Below are 23,540 nucleotides of genomic sequence, written 5' to 3'. Positions count from 1 at the left end.
ATAGTGGCTCACATTTGTAATCCCAGCAATTTGTGAGGCTGAGGTGGGCAGATCACTTGAGGTCAGGAGTTCAAGACCAGCCTGGCCAACATTGTGAAATCTTGTTTCTTCTAAAAATACAAAAATTAGCCGGGTGTGGTGGTGTATGCCTGTAATCCCAGCTACTCAAAAAGCTGAAGTGGGAGAATCATTTGAACCCAGTGGTGGAGGTTGCAGTGAGCCGAGATCACGTCACTGCATTATAGCCTGGGCGACTGAGCAAGACTCTGTCTCAAAAAAAAAAAAAAACAAAAAACAAAAAGAAAAGCACAGTTAGGCCTTAAAATATGGTGTCCATAAAAAGGGGGAAAACTAAATGTATCACCAGGGGATTAATCAGGAAAACAGAAACTACTTTAAGGTTTTTTTTTGTTTTGTTTTTAGGTGAAGTTCCACTCTTGTCAGGCTGGAGTGCAATGGCGCATTCTCGGCTCACTGCAACCTCTTGCCTCCCAGGTTCAAGCGATTCTCCTGCCTCAGCCTCCCTAGTAGCTGGGATTACAGGCATGCAACCACCACGCCTGGCTGATTTTTTTGTATTTTTAGTAGAGATGGGGTTTCATCATGTTGGCCAGGCTGGTCTCAAACTCCTGACCTCAGGTGATCCGCCCACCTCGGCCTCCCAAAGTGCTAGGATTACAGGCATGAGCCACCGTGCCCAGCCCCTTTAATTATTTTTTTATTATAAATATTAACTCATTTAGACTTTAAGTACTTTTAAAATAGGATTTGGGCTGCTTCTGGAAAGGGAGCATCTGCCGCCTTCCTCTTCCTCCCTCCTTTAGGCTCCCCACTGTAAGCTCAGAAGGAAGCTCACCTGGGAACCTGGAAACGCAGTTGGAAAGGTCAGCCCACGCCTCCCCTCCTCGCCACCCCAGTCTCCCGTCCCCTGCCCTCTCCTGCGATACAAAGCAGAGCAAGGAAAGAAGAGAATTTGAGAGTAAAAGGTACCAGCCTGAACACTGACTGATCACAACTCTTCATACAAATTACAAATAAGAACGCATTCAAAGCAAAACTACTTTTTTTGGCAAGGAAGTTATAGACACAAGTAAATATTTAAAATACATTAGAGTAATTGCTTATGCAGGGATGAGATGGGGAGTAAGAAATGGAACTAAAAGGGAATAAATAAATGAAGAAGAGCAGGGCCTGCAGGAGCTGAGAACTGGCCACAAACTGAAAAGTGCAATTAACTAACCCCAAGGTACATAAAAAAGAAGTTCAGTGAGAATGACTTCAGCATAAGGGAATATTCATTTAGCTGATACTCATTTAGCTGTTGTTATTCCCCTGGGAAAAAGGAGTGGAAATTTAGGTTATGACCTATTGGTACCTTAATAAACATGCCCGTTTCCTCGATCTTCTTGCTTCTTCATATTAAAGAACCACAGAATCTAGCCTTGTAAATGGCCTTCGATCCTTGGAATCATCTGGAAGCAACGTAACATGTTAGAAAGACCACAGGCCTTATAGTCATGATGGAAGATCTGTCATCTCATCCAAACCCCTCACCTCACCAAGAAAGAACTGGAGGCCGTCGTGTCTCAGAGGCCGAGCCCAGAATCACGTAGGGAGAGCAGAGCTGATTACAGATTTTGAATCTCTTGACCCTCATTCCAGAACCATTCCACCCGGCTATCCTGCTTCTATTTGTCTGCTTCACCCTGAACTGTATTAATTGAAAGACCAACGATTGAATGACTCTTTAGGCAGAGTTTTTTTTTTCTTTTTTTCTTTTTTCTTTTGTTTTTTGAGATGGAGTCTTGCTCTGTTGCCCAGGCTGGAGCATAACGGTATGATCTCGGCTCACTGCAACCTCCGCCTTCGAGGTTCAACCGATTCTCCTGCCTTAGCCTCCCAAGTAGTTGGGATTACAGGCGCCCACCACTATGCCTGGTTAATTTTTGTATTTTTAGTAGAGACAGGGTTTCGCCATATTGGTCAGGCTGGTCTGGAACTCCAGACCTCAGGTGATCTACCCACCTCGGCCTCCCAAAGTGTTGGGATTACAGGTGTGAGCCACCCCGGTGTTCTTTTTTTGTTTTTTGTTTTTTGTTTTTTAAAGACAAGTTCTCACTATGTTGCCCAGGCTGGTCTTGAGCTCTTAAGCTCAAACAATTGTCCCACCTTCGCCCCCCAAAGTGCTAGGATTATAGGGATTAGCCACCATGCCTGGCCAGGCTTAGCTTTGTAGATTGACTTTCTGTTTGTTCCTTATGATTTTAAATAAGTGAATTTGAAATTAGTTCATACTAATAGAAATATCTTTAGGAAAAAATCTTGGCCGGGTGCGGTGGCTCATGTCTGTAATCCCAGCACTTTAGGAGGCTGAGGCATGTGGATCACCTGCGGTCAGGAGTTCGAGAGCAGCCTGACCAACTTGAAGAAACCCTGTCTCTACTAAAAATACAAAAATTAGCTGGGCGTGGTGGTGTGCACTTGTAGTCTCAGCTACTCAGGAGGCTGAGGGAGGAGAATTACTTGAACTGCGGGAAGCTGAGGTTGCAGTGAGCTGAGATCATGCCACTACTCCAGCCTGGTGACAGAGCGGGACTCTGTCTCAAAAAAAAAAAAAAAAAAAGATGTCTAAAGACATCAGTGTATATTTTCTTGAAACAAGGGCTTTCTCTCAGAACATTAGAGCATAATTTCAACATTATGAAATTAATATTGGGCCGGGCGCGGTGGCTCAAGCCTGTAATCCCAGCACTTTGGGAGGCCAAGACGGGCGGATCATGAGGTCAAGAGATCGAGACCATCCTGGCTAACACGGTGAAACCCCGTCTCTACTAAAAAATACAAAAAACTAGCCGGGCGTGGTGGCGGGCGCCTGTAGTCCCAGCTACTCAGGAGGCTGAGGCAGGAGAATGGCATGAACCCGGGAGGCGGAGCTTGCAGTGAGCTGAGATCCGGCCACTGCACTCTAGCCTGGGCGACAGAGCAAGACTCCGTCTCAAAAAAAAAAAAAAAAAGAAGAAATTAATATTGATAAAAAATTATCTAAATTATATACGTGGCCAGGTCCAGTGGCTCACACCTATAATCTCACCACTTTGGGAGGTCAAGATGGAAGGATCACTTGAGCCCAGGAGTTTGAGACCAGCCTGAGCAACATAGCAGGACCCCGTCTCTACAAAAGTACAACAACTAGCCAGGTGTGGTGGTGCACATCTGTAATCCCAGCTACTTAGGAGGCTGAGGCCTGAGGATCACTAAAGCCCAGGATGCAGAAGTTGCAGTGAGCCCAGATGGTGCCACTGCACTACAACCTGGGTAACAGAGAAAGACCCGGTCTCCAAAAAATAAATAAATAAATAACAGATGCATTTGACTTTTATCAACTGTCTCACTAATGTATTTTTCTGGTTCAGAATCCAGTTCAGGATCACATATTATATTAATATATAGGTGTCATGCCTCTTTAGTCACTCTTAATCTGGAAGAGTTCCTCAGTCTTTGTTTTGTTTTGTTTGAGATGGAATCTCACTCTGTTGCCCAGGTTGGAGTGCAGTATCATAATCTCTGCTCACTGCAACCTCCATCACCCGGGTTCAAGCGATTCTCCTGTCTCAGCCTCTGGAGTAGCTGGGATTACAGGCACCTGTCACCATGCCTGGCTAATGTTTGTATTTTTAGTAGAGACAGGGTTTCACCATGTCGGCCAGGCTGGTCTTGAACTCCTGACCTCAGGTGATCCACCCACCTCAGTCTCCCAAAGTGCTGGGCTTACAGGCACGAGCCACTGTGCCCAGCCACGTTTTTTTTTTGTTTGTTTTTGTTTTTGTTTTTTTAAATCTAGATTTTTGAAAGAATACTGGTTGGTTACATTCTAGAATATAATGTACCTCAGTTTGCGTTTGTGTAATGTTTGTGCATGATTAAATTTGGGTTATGCATTTTTGGTGGGAATACCACAGAAGGGATGCTGTGTTCTTCCCAGTGCACTGTACTAGGAGGCATGTGATATCTATTTTTCTCATTACAGGTGATGTTAACTTGGATCACATGGTTAAGGTGATGTTTAATAGGTTTCTCCATGGCGCTGGGCACGGTGCCTCACGCCTGTAATCCCGGCACTTTGGGAGGCTGAGGCGGGTGGATCACCTGAAGTCAGGAGTTTGAGACCAGTCTGGCCAAGACGGTAAAACCCCCGTCTCTACTAAAAATATAAAAAAATTAGCTGGGGCGGCAGGGCACGGTGGCTCACACCTGTAGTAATCCCAGCATTCTGGGGGGCCAAGGCAGGCACATCACGAGGTCAGGAATTCAAGACCAGCCTGGCCAATATGGTGAAACCTGGTCGCTACTAAAAATACAAAAATTAGCCAGGCATGGTGGTTTGCGTCTGTAGTCCCAGCTACTTGGGAGGCTGAGGTAAAAGAATCACTTGAACCCGGGAGACAGAGGTTGCAGCAAGCCGAGATTGCACCACCGCACTGCAGCCTGGGTGACAGAGTGAAACTCTGTCTCAATAAAAAAAAAGAAAAGAAAAAAAAAAAAAGGTTTCTCCATGGCATGGTCACTCTTTTCTTTGTAATTAACAAGTATCTTGTAGGGAGAGACTTTAGGCTATAGTCTGTCTTTAATTATACTTTTATCTAATAATTTTAGTATCAATTGATTATCCTTAATCTCTTCCAAACTATTACTGTGGCAATTTTTTTTTTTTTTTTTGAGACGGAGTCTTACTCTGTCGCCAGGCTGGAGTACAGTGGCACAATCTCAGCTCACTGCAACCTCCACCTCCCAGGTTCAAGTAATTCTCCTGCCTCAGCCTCCCAAGTAGCTAGAACTACAGGTGACTACCACCACGCCCGGCTAATTTTTTGTTTTTTTTTTTTGTTTTTTTTTTTTTTTTGAGAGGGAGTCTCGCTCTGTTGCCCAGGCTGGAGTGCAGTGGCCGGATCTCAGCTCACTGCAAGCTCTGCCTCCCGGGTTTACCATTCTCCTGCCTCAGCCTCCCGAGTAGCTGGGACTACAGGCGCCCGCCACCTCGCCCGGCTAGTTTTTTGTATTTTTTAGTAGAGACGGGGTTTCACCGGGTTAGCCAGGGTGGTCTCGATCTCCTGACCTCGTGATCCGCCCATCTCGGCCTCCCAAAGTGCTGGGATTACAGGTGTGAGCCACCATGCCCAGCCTCTCTCTCTCTCTTTTTTTTTTTTAGACATAGTCTTGCTCTGTCACCAGCCTAGAGTGCAGTGGCGCCATAGACATGAGCCACCGTGCCTGGCCTACCGTGGCAATTTGTAAACATTTTGATTTTAGGTTCAGGGGTACATGTGCAGGTTTGTTATACAGATAAACTCATGTCTTGGGGGTTTGTTGTAGGAATTATTTTGTCACCCAAGTACTAAGCCTAGTATCCAATAGTTAGTTTTTCTGCTCTTCTCCCTCCTCCCACCCTCCACTCTCAAGTAGGCCCCAGCGTGTGTTGTTCCTTTCTTTTCGTGCATGAGTTCTCATCATTTAGCTCCCAATTATAGGTGACAACATGTGGTATTTGGTTTTCTGTTCTTGCGTTAGTTTGCTAAGGATAGTGGTCTCCAGCTCCGTCCATATTCCTGCAAAGGACGTGATCTCGTTTTTGTTTTGTTTTTTTCTTGTTTGAGACAGAGTCTCACTCTATTGCCCAGGCTGGAGTGCAAGGGCATGGTCTCGGCTCACTGCAACTTCTACCTCCCTGTTCAAGCAATTCTCCTGTCTCAGCCTCCCGAGTAGCTGGGATTACAGGCATGCACACCACACCCGGTTAATTTCTGTATTTTTAGTAGAGTTAGGGTTTTGCCATGTTGGCCAGGCTGGTCTCAAACTCCTGACCTCAGGTGATCTACCAGCCTCGGCCTCCCAAAGTGCCGAGATTACAGGAATGAGCCCCTGATTATTTCTTTTTTAGGAGGTAAAACATTAACATGATTCTAAAAGTTAGAGCTGGCCAGTCATGGTGGCTCATGCATGTAATCCTGGCACTTTGGGGATGCCGAGGTTGGTGGATCACCTGAGATCAGGAGTTCCAGACCAGCCTGACCAACATGGTGAAACCCCATCTCTACTAAAAACACAAAAATTAGCCAGGTGTGGTGGCGGGAGCCTGTAATCCGAGCTACTCAGGAGGCTGAGGCATGAGAATCACTTGAACCCAGAGGCAGAGGTTGCAGTGAGCCAGGATTATGCCGTTGCACTCCAGCCTAGCTGACACAGCAAGACTCTGTCTCAAAAAAAAAAAAAAAAAAAAAAAAAATTGGAGCTGTCAAAAAAAGTTACATGTAGAGAAGTATCCCTCGCCCCATCTCTTTTACCCTATTTTCATCCTCTATTTTTTCCAACCTATTTTTATCCACCCTCTGTAGATAAAGAATCCCGTTTGTTTCTCGTGTATTCTTCCTGTGTTTCTTTTTACCCAGATGAGCAGAGACACGTGTATCTTTTTCTTTCCCCCTCCGTTGTTACAAGAAAGCTAGCAAACTGTAGACACCCCTTCCCATTTTGCCTTTTTCACTTAATGCTATATCCTGGAAATCATTCCTTACAAATGCATAGAGATCTTGGTCATTCTTTGTTGCAGCTGCCTCGTGCTCCATTTTGTGGCAGTGCCATATTGTTTTCAACCACTCTCCTATGTATAAGCATTTAGGCCATTTCCAGGATTTTGCAATTACAAACCATGCTGCAATATGCTTTTTTGCATACATGTTTTTGCAATGTTGGAAATATGACTTCAAGCTAAATTCCTAGAATTAGGATTGCTGAGTGAAAAAGTTAATAAATGCGTCATTTTGTTAGATAGTGCCAATTTCGGCCAGGTGCAGTGGCTCATGCCTGTAATCCCAGCACTTTAGGAGGCAGGAGGATCACTTGAGCCCAGGAGTTGTAAACCAGCCTAGGCAACATGGCAAAACCCCATCTCTATTAATTAAAAAAAAAAAAAAAAAAAAAGATATTGCCAAATTCCTTTCCAAAAAGACCGTATGTTTTCATGTCTACCAGCAATTTGTGAGAGTGCTTCAAGTATCCTTTTAAACAAGAAGTGATGTTTCTGGAGCATTAAAACTGAAGTAATTTCAAAACCATGTTGCGCTCACACAAACAGGTGTGCACTTAATGGACTAAACTAGTTCAGCTGACATGTCGTCTTCATTAGGAACAGTGTGGAGACTGAAAAACTAATTTAGCCTAGAGCAGCTATTCAATTGTAAAATCTCCTTTCTCAAATATTGATTTACTATGTGAGGAAATATTTACTTTGTATAGAAGTGTGTGGAATGGACGAGGGGGTTGATCTACATATGTGGTTTGGTACACACATATCCTCATTACAGAGGGTATAATGAAGATAGAGGTGGTTCAGCACCATAGGAAAGGGAAAAAAAAAAAAAAAAGACAGTAGAGGTGGCCTCCCAAGCATCCACTCTCACTCCTCTTGTTAGTGATTCACAATTTGTTATTATTGCTGTCATTCACTGTTCTGCACACCTTTCCACAGAGCCTATGTGCTTTGAAAGAATATGTCTGTACTTCGGATAGAAGTGGCGCACATGGGGCCAGGTGCAGTGGCTCACGCCTATAATCCCAGCACTTTGGGAGGCCGAGGTGGGCAGATCACAAGGTCAGGAGTTCGAGATCAGCCTGGCCAATATGATGAAACCCCCGTCTCTACTAAAAATACAAAAATTAGCCAGGCGTGGTGGGGTGTGCCTGTAGTCCCAGATACTTGGGAGGCTGAGGCAGAAGAATCACTTGAACCAGGGAGGCAGAGGTTGCAGTGAGCCGAGATCGCGCCACTGCACTCCAGACTGAGTGACAGAGCGAGACTCAGTCTCAAGAAAAAAAAAAGTAACAAAAGAAGTGGGGCACACGGCTCAGGCCTAAGCTAACCAGACCAATCTCACTCCTGATGGTTGTTAATGTTTCAGATGTGGGCCTGCAACCCTAGGTAGAGAAGAGGCCAAGGTAGAAAATATGAATCTGAGGTAAAAAGGAATGAGGTACTTGTTTGCCTAATCAAGCCTCTCAATTAAACTAAACTTGAAGCCTGTCTTACCCTTGGACTTCTAGTGATGTCACCTGGTAAAGCCAATTTGTTTCAGTAAATAAGGGTTGGGTTTTCTGTGACTTGCAACCAAAACCATTCTAATTTACAAAATGAGCAACTTTAATATTACCTATGAGAAATACTTCATTGGTACATGCTCTTTCCTAGCGTTTTTGAAAACTAAACTAGGTGGGCGAAAAGTGTATCTTTGCATGAAACTTTTTCATTCCAGAAAACATTTTGTCATCTTGATAATAATGGCCAGTGCTACTACATCCAAAGTTTTGTCTTTTTTTTTTTTTTCCTGAGACGGAGTCTCGCTCTGCCGCTTAGGCTGGAGTGCAATGGCGCGATCTTGGCTCACTGCAACCTCTGCCTCCCTGGTTCAAGCGATTCTCCTGCCTCAGCCTCCCTGAGTAGCTGGGATTACAGGCGTGCGCCACCATGCCCCGCTAATTTTTGTATTTTTAGTGCAGACGGGGTTTCACTATTTTGGCCAGGCTGGTCTCGAACTCCTGACCTCAAGTGATCCTCCTGCCCACCTCAAAAAGCAACTTGATAAATCCACAGGCTCGGTATATTTTAAAAATTCTTTTAAATATAGTCTACTTTTCTCTTTTTTTCCAGAATTAACCAGGAATCGCACACACAGCCTGAGGCTTTTAACCCGAGAACGGACAAAGAGGCCTGCTTGTGCAGCATAAGTATTTTTAACGGTTAAACAAATTACGTACATAAGGCCAGTTTTACCTAATGTAATAATAACGAACCAAAGTTTACAACAGAGAAGAAAAGCAAAGCACTAGCTGTCCCCGCCACCCCTGCCCGGTCTCCAAGGAGACGCTGGAGAGCGCCACGGGGGCCGCGGGAGTCTCACGTCACAGGAACTGGGGGCGGCGGTGGCCCGCACACCCTATTGCGCATGCTCCCGCCTCCCCGCCGCGGCCTGGCACAGTGCGCACGCGCGCGGGTGGGCTGGTGTGACTGGCAGTGGCGTCTGCGCCGTTGGTGAATGGCGTTGGTGGCGGGAAAGTTGAGTCTCTCCTGCACCGAGCCTTCGGGGCGATGTGTAGTGACTTCCATAGGGCTGAGTCTGGGACCGAGGTGAGAGCCGCCGGGTTGGGAGCTAGGGAGATGGGAACAAGGCCGCAGGTGGGCGAGGGGAGCCGAGGGAACCCGGGGGGCTGGGAGGCGTGGGGCGGCGCGGCCTGGCCAGGCTGGGACCGGGCTCTCGGCCTGGACGCCGGCGATGCTGGCACCCTCTGCCACCACTCACCTGGGCCCCAGGGGTCCGCCCCTGGGCAACCTGGAGTCCTCCGAGGTGCGAGGACCGGGCAGGGGTGGAGGAAGCCTTTCTGGATAGTTCGGAAGACTTGCTGTCTGCCCAGATCGATATAACATAGGAGGTCTCTCCTCCCAAGAGTGATGGTCTAAAAACCCGTCACAAATTACTGTTGGAAGTGGCAAGCTATGCAAGAAAAGCTAGAAAAGGGAGGGGTCGCCCGTTGGAGCATTTGGAGCTTTTCTGGAACAGGTGGTGTTTGCGGAGGTTGCCTCACCTCCCTGTAGTCCACGTGTCTCTGCTTAGGGCATCTGGCTCTCGCGACCCCCCCGTATTCGTTTCCAGCCCAGGTAGCTCCAGAGCCACACAAGCCGATGGAGGCCCCTCAAGAATTGAACCAAGTGTCCAGCGCTTACTGTGTGTCAACTACGGGTTAAGGGATAGGAGTAAGCAACAAAAGACAACTTCTGCCATTAAATAACTAGTAAGGGAGGCTGCTGTAAGAATTACAGTATTGCACAAAAGTTTGTTGTCCATTAGAGGAGCAGGCATCATGGAAGATGCAGGAGGAGATGACTGACGTTACAAGGACCATTTGAAATGGTTTGGCAAGGAGAGGATGACATTCAGAGCGGAGGCAGTGGGGAGTACATGGATTCTGAATTAAGCAAGAGCATGGCTTATTTAGATAACTGCAACTGTTTCTGGAAAATTGGAACAAAGGGAGTGAGGGACAATAGGTTGGGAAGTTAGCGCTCAGCAGTGCGCAGGGTATGAAGGATCTTTTATGTAGATGAGAGAGGAAGCAGTCTCAGACAGCAAACCTTTTTGTGGAGGGCCATGTGGTAAGTATTCAGGCTTTGCAGGCCATGCCGCTTCTGTCACAACCACTCAACTCTGCTGTTCTAATGGGAAGGCAGTCATAGATAAAGGCACATGGCAGCGTGCCAAGAAAGCTTTGTGTTTTGGATTTGGCCTGCTGGCCATAGTTTGACCATCCCTGTTCCTAAAGAGTAGAGCCACTGCTTAGTATAAGAACGGCTACAGTTAAAATCATATATATGTATTTAGAAATATATTTATATATATTATATAGAAAGTATATAATATATATAAACACATATTTGTAAATATATATTTTTTGAGATGAAGGCCTTGCTCTTCTTCCCAGGCTGGAGCGCAGTGGTGCCATCTCAGCTCTCTGCAACTTCTGCCTCAGCCTCCCAAGTAGTTGGGACTACAGGCACGTGCCACCACACCCAGCTAACTTTTGTATTTTTAGTAGAGACGAGGTTTCCCTGTTTTGGCGAGGCTAGTCTGAAACTCCTGACCTCAGGTGATCCGCCTGCCTCAGCCTCCCAAAGTGCTGGGATTACAGATGTGAGCCACTGCCCCCTGCCAAAACCTTATGTTTAAATGATTATTTGAAACCCAGGTTAAGGTCCGATGATTTTTGCCATCAGAACAAGCCTCGCATCCAAAAAATGGGAGTCTAGCACAGTTAAGTCATGGAACAAAGAACATAGCATCATATCCTTTGCCTACCTTGTCAGTGTGGCAATCCTAAGCCTAGTTCATATTACTCTGGAGTAGAGTGGGGTGGAATGGAGAATAGGAGCTAGGCGATTGGCGCTACTCTATTTTCCTTTTTATTAGCAAAACCAGTTAAGCCAGCCTCTTTCTCTTTAAGTGTCTTGGGGAACTATGTGGCCACTGCCAAATTTGTTTGAACTCTAGCTTCTTTGCACATTCATCTACTTTGAGTTTACTTGGAGGGATTGTGTTGACGAATATATCTGAAACCATAAGCTAACCCAAGAAACTGAAATAAGCTACTTTAAATTTTTTTTTTTTTTTTTTTTTTTTTGAGATAAGAGTCTCACTCTGTTGCCCAGGCTGGAGTACAGTGGCACGATCTCGGCTCACTGTAACCTCTGCCTCCCGGGTTCAAGCAGTTCTCCTGTCTCAGCCTCCTGAGTAGCTGGGACTACAGGCTCACGCCACCTTGCCTGGCTAATTTTTTTTTTTTTTTTTTTTAGCAGAGACCGGGTTTCACTATGTTGGCCAGGCTGGTCTTGAACTCCTGACCTTGTGATCCACCTGCCTTGACCTCCCAAAGTGCTGGGATTACAGGCATGAGCCACCGCGCCCAGCCTCCTTTAAAATTTTAATTCACTAGAATTAGAACCTAACAAAATAGTTAACCTTTCTTGTTAATATCAGGGAAAAGACATTTCATACGGGGTCTTCAAGAAAATAAAGTTGTAAGAATATTTGTTTAGGCTGGGTGTGGTGGCTCATGCCTGTAACCCCAGCACTTTGGGGGGTTGAGGTGGGCAGATCACCTGAGGTCAGGAGTTAAGAGAGAAACCCTGCCTCTACTGAAAATAAAAATTAGCTGAGTACGGTGGTGGGCACCTGTAATCCCAGCTACTTGGGAGGGTGAGGGAGGAGAATTGCTTGAACCTGGGAGGCAGGGGTTTCAGTAAGCTGACATCACACCTCTGCAGTCCAGCCTGGGTGACAGAGCAAGACTCGGTCTCAAAAAAAAGAATATATTTTTAGCAGATTCTAGGGATGAAGTTTATGGTAAGCTAGGTGGAGAGTGGAAAACATATGTGCCCTTGATTTAAAGACGACAAGCATTTGACTACAGTTTACAATAGACAATCCATTTTTACCTTTGCACAGTAGCAATGGGATTTTTACTTTTATGTCTCACTGAGATTGTGAGAAAAGATTCAGTGATTTGGGCAGTAGTTTGGTATCATCCACCAAATGGCTTCATTTGCTTATAGTTGTTAAATAATGGTGTACTTTGCATTTTTTCAAGAATGTTAATATGCCTTGAGTTTAAAAATAATTGGTAAATAAAAAATGGGAAATGTGTCCAGTTTTGGTTGCTATGCACAGCATACCATGTTTTTTTTCTTTAAAAAACGAACTCCATTATATTTATTATTAAAGCAGTTCATGTACATGGCAGAAAATTCCAACAGCACTGAAGTGAAAAGTAGGAAATGTCTCCACATTATCATTACCCAAGGATAGCCCTGTGAATATCTGTACATTCTTCCAGGAATTTTCTAATGACATGTTTTGGAGGCTGAGATCTAGAGAATACTGGACTGGAAGTTCAGAAACCTTGGGTCTGCCAGGAGCAAGCATTGTGATTTTGGATAAGTCATTTAACCTTTGCTGTACTTTTGTGAAATGAGGGTGGTAGACTGATTTCTCAGTTCCCTTACAGCTCATATACTTCTTTGTATCCTTTGAACTAAACACAGTGTCTGCATAGTAAACGTAAAGATTTACTGATAATAAAGGTGGGCTTTCTTAAAAAGAAAAGCTACAGGGTGGTCTTTTTGCTAGAGGCAAATATTACATAAGACAAATATTTAATATTTCTTGTAAAATAATAATTGGTGTTGTGTAATCACAGACTTTTAGAATAATGCTTATCACCTTTTATCTTTGCTTCCTTTTTACGCAGAATAGAATCCATGTTCCTTCATTATAATTATTCCATTATAATTGCCATCAAATTACTTGCCTCTCAACACCTCTAACCTATTTACCTAACCATGGTGAAAACCAACTGTCTACTTCTACTCAGCTGAATATTGCTAGAGAAAATCACAACTAGGCTGACTTGATTTTTATTTTAAATTTGTATATTTTCATGTTTTTGAGAAAGGGTCTCGATCTGTTAGGCTGGATGACAGTGGCATGATGACAGCTCTCTGCAGCCTTGACCTCCTGGGATCAGGTGATTCTCCCACCTCAGCCTCCCGCGTAGCTGGAACTAAAGGGACACACCACCTTGCCTGGCTAATTTTTGTATTTTTTGTAGTGATGGGGTTTCACCATGTTTCCCAGGCTGGTCTCAACTCCTGGGCTCAAGTGATCCACCTGCCTTGGCCTCCCAAAGTGTTGGGATTACAGGTGTGAGCCACTGCGCCTGGCTCCATTTCAAATTTATGTTCATCAATCTTATATGGGCACCCGGTCTAACTATATTTCCCTAGTAATTCACTTTCTCACTGCAAAACATCCAACCTTCTCCTGGAATTCCAGACTCATGTTCTATCATCTTGACATCACTATGTGTATGTTTAATAGGAATCCCAGATTTAACATATTCATCCTCAATTGCGTCTAGATCCAGGGAAAATATAATAAAGAGTATATGTATTAGAGAGGAGTCTTGTATGTATCAATGTTAAATTTATGATTGTGATTGTAATGTGATTATGCAGAATACCTTTTTCCTCTTTTTTGAGTTTATTATTTTGGTTTTGTTTGTTTTTGTTTGTTAGGAATATCTTTTTGCTTAGGAGATACATATTAAAGTATATGAGGGGAAGTTCAACAAAAGAAAAAGTTAACTCAAATTTGGCAAAATGTTAGCAATTGGTGGATCTAGGTGAAGTTATTGGGTGTTTACTATACTATTCTTACACTTTCTCTGGAGGTTTTCCTTTTTTTTTTTTTTTTTTTTTTTTTGAGACAGTCTTGCTCTGTCGCACAGGCTGGAGTGCAGTGGCGCGATCTCGGCTCACTGCAGCCTCCTCCTCCTGGGTTCAAGCGATTCTCCTGGCTCAGCCTCCTGAGTAGCTGGGATTACGGGCACCTGCCACCATGCCCGGCTAATTTTTGTATTTTTAGTAGAGATGGGGGTTTCACCATACTGGCCAGGCTGGTCTCGAACTCCTGACCTCGTGATCCACCCACCTTGGCCTCTCATAGTGCTGAGATTACAGGCATGAGCCACCGCACCCGGCCAAATTTTTCAAAATTTAAAACTTGGGGGCAAAAACTTAATGTGCCTCAAACTGAAGTCTTGATTGACCACCACACACGTGCACTCACCCCCAGCCTGCTGCTTTTCAGGTCTTCCCTATCTTGTTAAATGGCAGCTTCATTCTACCTGGTACATAAGCCAAATGACCTTGGAGTCCTCCTTGACCCTGCTTGTTCTCACATATCTCCTGTCAGTCCACTGACAGGAGATTCATAAGCAAATTCTGTCTCCTGTACATTCAACATACATTGTGAAACTGACCACTTCTCACTGTCGCAACCATCATTCCTGGTGCTGTCGCCAGCACCTCGTTTTATTGCAGTAACCTAAATGGTCTCCGCTTCCAACCTTTCCACACTTACCCCAGGCTATTTTCTACATGATATCCAGAGTGATTCATTTTAAACATAAGCAGACTCTACTGCCAAAAGCTTCCCAGAGGCTCCCATATCATTTACAGTAAAATCCAGAGTCTTTATCCTCTCCTATAGCATCGCCCTGTAGCCCCACCCATACCCTCTGTCTCAGTCTCCTGCCCTTTTGTTCTCATCTCCTGCTCTCCCAGTCTTCTTCAGACATTGTCCCTTGAATATGCCAAACATGGTTCCATGTCAGAGCTATTTGCACTTCCCTGATCATTCTGCCTCAATTGTGCTTCCCTCAGAAATTCACATAGCTCACTTCCTCAGGTGCTTCCAGTTTCCGCTCAAATGTCAGCAAACAGGAGAAGCGTTTCCTGCTCACCCGGGTGGAGCAGCCCTCCTGTCAGCCCTGACTCCTTTACCATTTATTCTTTTTTTTTTTTTTTTTTTTGAGTTGGAGTCTTGTTCTTGTCCAGGCTGGAGGGCAGTGGTGCTGTCTCAGCTCAATGCAACCTCCACCTTCCGAATTCAAGCGATTCTCCTGCCTTAGCCTCCCGAGTAGCTGGGACTATGGGTGTGTACCACCACACCCAGCTAATTTTTGTATTTTTAGTAGAGACCAGGTTTCGCTGTGTTAGCCAGGCTGGTCCCGAACTCCTGACCTTAGGTGATCCTCCTGCCTTGGCCTCCCAAAGTGCTGGCATTACAGGCATGAGCTACCGCACCCGGCCAAGTGTTCATTTTATATTTACTCAAATACTATGAATTTTCAGTTAATAAGGGTTGCTCCTAAAAAAGGGGGGGGGATTATGATTTTATCCTTCTGAAAATTATACATACTGATTTCTTTTCGGAATTTCCTCTTCCTAGAGTAATATTTTTTTCTCTTCTTGGGCCAAAAAAAGATAAAAGTAAATAAGTAATAGAGTCATAATTTTTGCTCCTAGGAAAGGGCAACTTCTGTACTTGTGAGATGGGTCCCCTCCGTCCCATGCCTCCTCCTCAAGGACATCACACGTGCCGCCCTTCCCACTTCAGTCATTTTTCTCTGCCTTCTGCATTTTTTCTCCCCGTCTTTTCCATCAGGATCCCAACCTAAAACAATGGAAACAAAAAAACGAAAGACCTCCCTCTCCGCCACCCCCCACCCGTTCTGTACCCTTCATCACAGCGATGAGTGGTCTGTGCCCTCTGCCTCCACTTCCTCCTCTCACAGCAGCCTTAGCCCACTGTGTTCCGCTTCCCTCTCCACCCTGTTCATTGAAAGTGCTCCCATCACGGTGATCAACCACCAGCTGCCAAGTGCAGCACTCATTTCTGTTTCCTCCTCATACTGGACCTCACAGTTGATCATGTATCTTCCTTCCCTCAGGACTCGTAAGGGCCTGCCTCAGTCCAACTTAGGCCTGAAGGAATACAGGAAAATGCATGCTTCCTGCAGGCAAGCTGTCTGAGGAGGGGCAGATTCATGCATGTCTAGTTTCTGCTCTTAAAAGTACCCATAGAAAAATCTCTCTTTCCTGGAAGAAGAGAGAAGGAAAAGGTGGGAGAAGATGTCAGAGTATTTTTTCAGCGGAATTCTTCCCATACAAATGGGGTAATGAGTATTTCACCAGCAGAAAGCTCCTGTAGTTTTGATTTTGTGCTTTCCTGCCTCTTGCTATGATCTTGCATATAGATTATTTTTATGTCTAAATGAAATTTTGAAGCACAGTCTGATAAAATTTTCTAATCTTAAGGATTCGTTTAATAGAATTAACAAATTGGGAAACTTCTTAAATTTAAAATTTATTACTATAATCATGATAAGCTGTCCATGAAAAAAACTTTTAAAAAATAGTCACGTATAGATAATTTTCGCTTGACTTTTTGTGTATTCTTCTATTTTCCGTTTCCTCTTACAGGATGATTGCTTTTTAAAAAGTAATTATAAGGCCGGGCATGGTGGATCACGAGGTCAGGAGATCAAGACCATCCTGGCTAACATGGTGAAACCCCATCTCTACTAAAAATACAAAAAAAAAATAAAAAAATTAGCCGGGCATGGTGGCGGGTGCCTGTAGTCCCAGCTACTCGGGAGGCTGAGGCAAGAGAATGGTGTCAACCCGGGAGGTGGAGCTTGCAGTGAGCTGAGATCCGGCCACTGCACTCCAGCCTGGGCGACTGAACAAGACTCCGTCTCAAAAAAAAAAAAAAGTAATTATGAAAGCAGCAGCCCCTCAGGGAATATACTTAGAAACAACAATATTTGAGTAATAGTTGTCTTTTCCATAAAATTTAGACACGCTTTACTGAAGAGCCAGTACCATGCCTTGAAGGACCACTGAATTTTCAAAGTGGCAGAGAAGTCTGATTTCACATGTGATGGAGAATTAGTCCTCTGATTCTAGGAAATTCGGTGATAAGGGCCAAGCTTTACACTGATCCCACATGTCCTCACATCACTGCAGCTCTCCTCTGCCTCCTACTCATTCCAGCTGCTCTCTGCTTTCCTTGTGCTACCAGGTTACACACACATTTTTGCTTGAAGTGAATTGCCTCTACATATCAGTAGTACAACTATTAAGACTTGTATTTGGTCGGGCGCAGTGGCTCAGGCCTGTAATCCCATCACTTTGGGAGGCCGAGGCAGGTGGATCACCTGAGATCAGGAGTTCGAGATCAGCCTGGCCAACATGGTGAAACCCCATCTCTACTAAAAATACAAAAATTAGCCGGGCATGGTGGCACATGCCTGTAATCCCAGCTACCTGGGAGGCTAAGGCAGGAGAATCACTTGAACCTGGTAGGCAGAGGTTGCAAAGAGCCAAGATCCTGCCAACGCACTCCACCCTGGGCAACAGAGCGAGACTCCGTCTCAGGGAAAAAAAAAAAAAAAAAAGAAAGAATTCACTGTTTTGTATTCAGGGGTAAAAAATACAAAGGAGGCCGGGCGCGGTGGCTCAAGCCTGTAATCCCAGCACTTTGGGAGGCCGAGACGGGCGGATCACGAGGTCAGGAGATCGAGACCATCCTGGCTAACACGGTGAAACCCCGTCTCTACTAAAAAATACAAAAAACTAGCCGGGCGCGGTGGCGGGCGCCTGTAGTCCCAGCTACTCGGGAGGCTGAGGCAGGAGAATGGCGTAAACCCAGGAGGCGGAGCTTGCAGTGAGCTGAGATCCGGCCACTGCACTCCAGCCTGGGCGACAGAGCAAGACTCCGTCCTCAAAAAAAAAAAAAAAAAAAGACAAAGGAAAAAAAAATAAAAAAATATTCAACATGTGGGTTGGAATCCAGGCCTCTTATAGAGCAAGGCTGGGAATATTTGGTTTCGCATGTTTGCTTCTTTAGGTAGCTTTTTCCACTGCTTAGACTTAAACCTTGCCAGTGAGTGGGGTCCATTTCCAAGCAGATTTAATCACAAAAGGGATGAGGAGATAAACCTTTATCCAAATGGGTCTTGTATTAGGCCATTCTTGCATTCCTAAGGAATACCTGAGTCTGGATAATTTATTTCGAAAGAGGTTTAATTGGCTCCCGGTTCTGCAGGCTGTACAGGAAGCATAGTGGCATGTACTTCTGGGGAGGCCCCAGGAAGCCTCCAATCATGGTGGAAGGCACAAGAGCAGGCCCGTCACCTGGTGAAAGCAGGAGCAAGAGGAGAGAGAATAGTGGAGAGGGATGTGTGACATGCTTTTAAGTGATTAGATCTCTTGTCATGAGCTCACTTATCACCAAGGGGATGGGCCCAACCCATTCAGAAGGATCTGCCCCCATGATCCAAACACCTCCCACCATCAGGCCCTACCTCCAACAACCGGGATTACAATTCAACATGAGATTTGGGTGGGGACAAATAGACAAACTGTATCAGGTCTTATGTACATGTTTGTTTTATACATGTCATTCATTTCTGGTTAATTTAAGCACTCCCTGCTTTAGTGTAGGGTTTTTTTTTTTTTTTTTTTTTTGTGAGGTGGAGTTTTGCTCTTGTCGCCCAGGCTAGAGTGCAATGGCATGATCTCAGCTTATTGCAACCACCCCCTCCTGGGTTCAAGCGATTCTCCTGCCTCAGCCTCCTGAGTAGCTGGGATTACAGGCACCTGCCACCACGGCCAGCTAATTTTTTGTATTTTTATTAGAGAGGGGGTTTCACCATGTTGTCCAGGCTGGTCTTGAACTCCTGACCTCAGGTGATCCACCCACCTTGGCCACCCAAAGTGCTGGGATTAGAGGCGTGAGCTACCATGCCCAGACTAGTGTAAGCTTTTCTAAATGATGTTTAAAAGCAATTGTATGGGCCGGGCGTGGTGGCTCATGCCTGTAATCCCAGCACTTTGGGAGGCCAAAGCGGGCGGATCACCTGAGTTCAGCAGTTCAAGACCAGCCCGACCAACATGGCAAAACCCTCTCTCTACTGAAAATACAAAAATTACCTGGCATGGTGGCACATGCCTGTAATCCCAGCAACTCAGGAGGCTGAGGAAGGAGAATTGCTTGAACCCGAGAAGACGGAGGTTGCAGTGAGCTGAGATCATGCCACTTCACTCCAGCCTGGGTGATAGAGTGAGACTCGGTCTCAAAAACAAAAAAAAAAAGTCTATATAATATGTATTCTACTAAATAGGCAATACACTGATTGCCCTAAAACAGCAATGTTTTGTTAGTACCTTGATGGTAGTCATAAGGATGTGTACTCATGGACTTCTGTGTAATAGAGGTTTGCATCAGTTACCCAAACCTGAACATCTAAATAGTTGGAGGTTCTTTACTCTCTCCATTCTTCTCCCAGTTCTGCCTGCACATGCCTTGTTTGCCTATAGTTTAATAGGCAGCTATTAAGTTTCTACCAAGCATAAAGCATTGCATTTTGGAATTGGTAACCAAGCCAATATTGATCTCTTTCCTTTTAAGTGTTTATATCCAGATGAGGGAGACTGGCTGGCAATGTGTTCTTAAAGATAGTAATAGCTTCATGGAGGGAAGGAGCCTTGAAGAATGCCCAGATTTTTCATTCATTCAGTAGGGAATTTAGTTAGAGGAAATAGGGTAAAGATATTCCAGGTAGAAGGAAAAAAGGCATTTCTCTATCAGTGCACAGTTTATATGTACCTGAAATAACTATGCACCAAAATCTCTCACTCAAAATTAAGTCACTCTCATGCAGGTTAGAACCGGCCACCTCTCTTTGATGCCCTCACAATGCCCCATGTGTATTTCTGTTACAGCACCTGCCTAACTTTATTGTCCCTTTTTTTTTTTTTTTTTTTACAGCCTTTTGACTCCTTAGTTTAAATAGGTCACACTATGTTGCTAGTGAGGTCTCACTGTGTTGCTAGCCTTGACTCGAGAAAGTGCTGGGATTACAGGCATGAGCCACGATGCCTGGCCTCCCCATCAGTTTCGTTGAAAACAGCAACTGTGTTGGCTACATCTTTATATCCCTAGCACTTACCTCAGTTCCTGGAACATACTTGACTTGCATGAAATGTTCACCGGTAAATGGCCGGGCGCGGTGGCTCACACCTCTAATCCCAGGACTTTGGGAGATTGGGGCAGGCAGATCACTTGAGGTCAGGAGTTCGAGACCAGCCTGGCCAACGTGGTGAAACTCCATCTCTACTAAAAATAGAAAAAGTAGCTGGGTGTGGTGGTGGGCGCCTGTAGTCCTAGTTACTCAGGAGGCTGAGGCAGGAGAATCACTTGAACCCAGGGGGTTGCAGTGAGCTGAGATTGTGCCTCTGCACTCCAGCCTGGGCGAGAGAGTGAGATTCCGTAAAATGTTTACCATTAAATGTCTGTATAATTGAGCATTATCCCTTTTGCAGACTACATGCTTGCTCCAGCAATGCTGCTGCTGCTGAAGACGTTTGGGACGCCTTGTTAGTGTTCAAGTTTCCACTAAAGGAATGGTTGAAAGAAGTCAGACAGGACCTCAGATGGCTTTCCTCCTGTTTTTTAATTTTTACCTTTATTTTTCTGTAGAGGTGGGATCTCACTGTGTTGTCCAGGCTAGTCTTGAACTCTTGGCCCCAAGTACTCCTCCTGCCCCAGCCTCTCAAAGTGCTTGGATGACAGGTGTGAACCACTGCACCTGGCCTGATTTTCAGTTTCATAGGTCCAAAAACTCAGTTTAGTCCTTGTACTCATATTTAATTAGTCTTAGTGATACTGAGGTTGTATAGCGTAGTAGAAAAATTCCAGGCTTTGAGAATCACAGAGATCTTGATTAAATCCTGGCTCTGGCATTTACCAGTTTTCTCATGTGAAAAACAGAATAGTAACAAATAGGGTTGAGGTAACAATTAAAGGATATAATATAAAGAATGTACTGCTGATACCACAGTAAGCTCAAATAACTATTATTAGATAGCTATTGTTACGATAATAGAACTTAGCAGATGCTGATTTACAATCCAAATATCAAATCTATTGACTCACAATATTAGTGAAACTGTCAAATAGATTAAAATTGTTATGTCCACTGTGTATTCTTTTCTAGTTAGGAAATTTTGCCTTGGAAAGGTTGCTTAGAGAATTAAGAGAAACAGTTTGTCATAATGGCTACCATCACCAAGCTCTGATGCCTGATGTATTAGTCTTCCCTAAGAGGATTAAACTGTCACGTCAAGCAGAATTTACTTGGGTTCCCTTTATCCTGGACACTTAACAAATTCTTCTTTTGTTTCTGAAACTGCAGGTTGACCATACCTTGCTTCTATTGACTCTTTCGTTGAATCTGGACATCATTAATTTTGATTTTCTGTAATAGGCCTATGTCAGATTTTTGGAGTACCTCTTTTCTTATCCATGGAGGATATGTTCCAAGACCCCCAGTGGATGCTGAAACCACAGATAGTAATGAACCCTATATACACTATGTTTTTTCCCATACAGTAATGAACAGGTAGTGTATACAGCATGGATATGCTGGACAAAGGGATGATTCATGTCCCACCTGGGGCAGAACAGGATGGTACGATATTTTATTATGCTACTCAGAATGACACGCAATTGAAAACTTGTGTATTTCTAGAATTTTCTGTTTAATAGTTACGAACTGTGGTTGGCTATAACTGAAACCACAGAAAATAAAACTGCAGATAAGGGGAGACAAGTGTATTTTCTGCTTATGTTTAGAAGTTTCTCTTTTTTTTTTGAGATGGAGTCTCGTTCTGTCTCCTAGGCTAGAGTGCAGTGGTGCGATCTCGGCTCACTGCAACCTCCACCTTCTGGGTTCAAGTGATTCTCCTGCCTCAGCCTCCTGAGTAGCTGGGATTACAGGCGCCCACCACCACACCTGGCTAATTTTTTGATTTTTAGTAATGATGGGGTTTCACCATCTTGGCCAGGCTGGTCTCGAACTCCTGACCTCAGGTGCTCCAACTGCGTCGGCCTCCCAAAGTGCTGGGATTATGGGTGTGAGCCACAATTACAATTGTTAATTGTAATATTAACAATTCGCTTGGCTTGTGAATTGTTAATATTATCCATTACTTGTAAATATAAATCCATTTCCTATTTCTGGGAGGTTCTTTCACCCCCTTTATAATTCAGTATACTCTGCTTTGACATTGTAAAACATTGCTTTGGATATTCTCAATGGTGGACAGTTTTTCTCCTTGAAAATAAATTTGATTTTTTAAGTAACAGAGGAAAGTCTGATGCAGATTGCCTAATCCTTGTGGGTAACTAAGAGGAGCAATACTATCTTCACTCAAAAGAGTCCTGTCAATAAAATTATAATACTTTTTTTTTTTTTTTTTTTTTTTTTTTTTGAGATGGAGTTTCGCTTTTGCTACCCAGGCTGGAGTGCAGTGGCGCGATCTTGGCTCACCGCAACCTCTGCCTCGGATTCAAGCGATTATCCTGCCTCAGCCTCTCGAGTAGCTGGGATTACAGGCATGTGCCACCACGCTTGGCTAATTTTGTGTTTTTAGTAGAGATAGGGTTTCTCCATGTTTGGCAGGCTGGTCTTGAACTCCCCATCTCAGGTGATCCGCCTTCCTTGGCCTCCCAAAGTGCTGGGATTACAGGCGTGAGCCACCACGCCTGGCCTGTAATACTTTCTTGAATACTATTTTGCCAGGATTTCTCAGGGGTGAGGATTCTTTTTTTTTTTTTTTTTTATTATACTTTAAGTTGTAGGGTACATGTGCATAACGTGCAGGTTTGTTACATATGTATATTTGTGCCATGTTGGTGTGCTGCACCCATCAACTCGTCAGCACCCATCAATTCATCATTTATATCATGTATAACTCCCCAATGCAATCCCTCCCCCTCCCCCCTCCCCATGATAGGCCCCAGTGTGTGATGTTCCCCTTCCCGAGTCCAAGTGATCTCATTGTTCAGTTCCCACCTATGAGTGAGAACATGCGGTGTTTGGTTTTCTCTTCTTGTGACAGTTTGCTAAGAATGATGGTTTCCAGCTGCATCCATGTCCCTACAAAGGACGCAAACTCATCCTTTTTTATGGCTGCATAGTATTCCACGGTGTATATGTGCCACATTTTCTTAATCCAGTCTGTCACAGATGGACATTTGGGTTGATTCAGGGGCGAGGATTCTAAAGTGTTTTGAGCAATGGCATTAAGAGTAAACAATTGGAGTGTCTTCCCAAGTTAATCTAATGAGGATGTTATTCATTCGTATACAGGCCTTCAAAGATATTTTGTAGTTGTTTCCATGTGCTCTTTCTTGTCCATGAAAGTCTCTCTGTCTTGCTGAGCACGGTGGCTCACGCCTGTAATCCCAGCACTTTGGGAGGCTGAGGCGGGTGGATCGCCTGCGGTCAGGAGTTTGAGACCAGCCTGACCAACGTGGCGAAACCCCATCTCTAAAAAATATATAAATTAGCAAGGGGTGGTGGCACATGCCTGTAATTCTACCTACTCAGGAGGCTGAAGCAGGAGAATCGCTTGAACCCAGGAGGCAGAGGTTGCAGTGAGCCGAACTTGCACCACTGCACTCCAGCCTTGATGACAAAGCGAGACTCTGTCTCAAAAAAAAAAAAAAAATCTGTATTTTTCTTTGAGT

The 23,540-nt window shown here is 44.5% G+C and overlaps 1 protein-coding gene across 1 annotated transcript in view; it reads left to right on the top strand.

Annotated features, from left to right (window-relative positions):
• The first annotated feature begins 9,060 nt into the window (after positions 1-9,060).
• The window catches only part of XRCC2 (X-ray repair cross complementing 2), a 34,153-nt gene continuing 19,673 nt past the window's right edge, over positions 9,061-23,540 (top strand). Inside the window, exon 1 of the mRNA XM_010384058.1 lies at positions 9,061-9,175. Within this exon, the coding sequence (XP_010382360.1) occupies positions 9,137-9,175 (39 nt within the window). The 5' untranslated portion in view covers positions 9,061-9,136. The remainder of the gene's footprint in view (positions 9,176-23,540) is intronic.

This window comes from Rhinopithecus roxellana, chromosome 6 (assembly GCF_007565055.1).
Source record: "Rhinopithecus roxellana isolate Shanxi Qingling chromosome 6, ASM756505v1, whole genome shotgun sequence".
Classification (NCBI taxonomy): domain Eukaryota; kingdom Metazoa; phylum Chordata; class Mammalia; order Primates; family Cercopithecidae; genus Rhinopithecus; species Rhinopithecus roxellana.
Note: the sequence above shows the minus strand (reverse complement) of the source record. Positions and strands in the feature narration are given on the sequence as shown.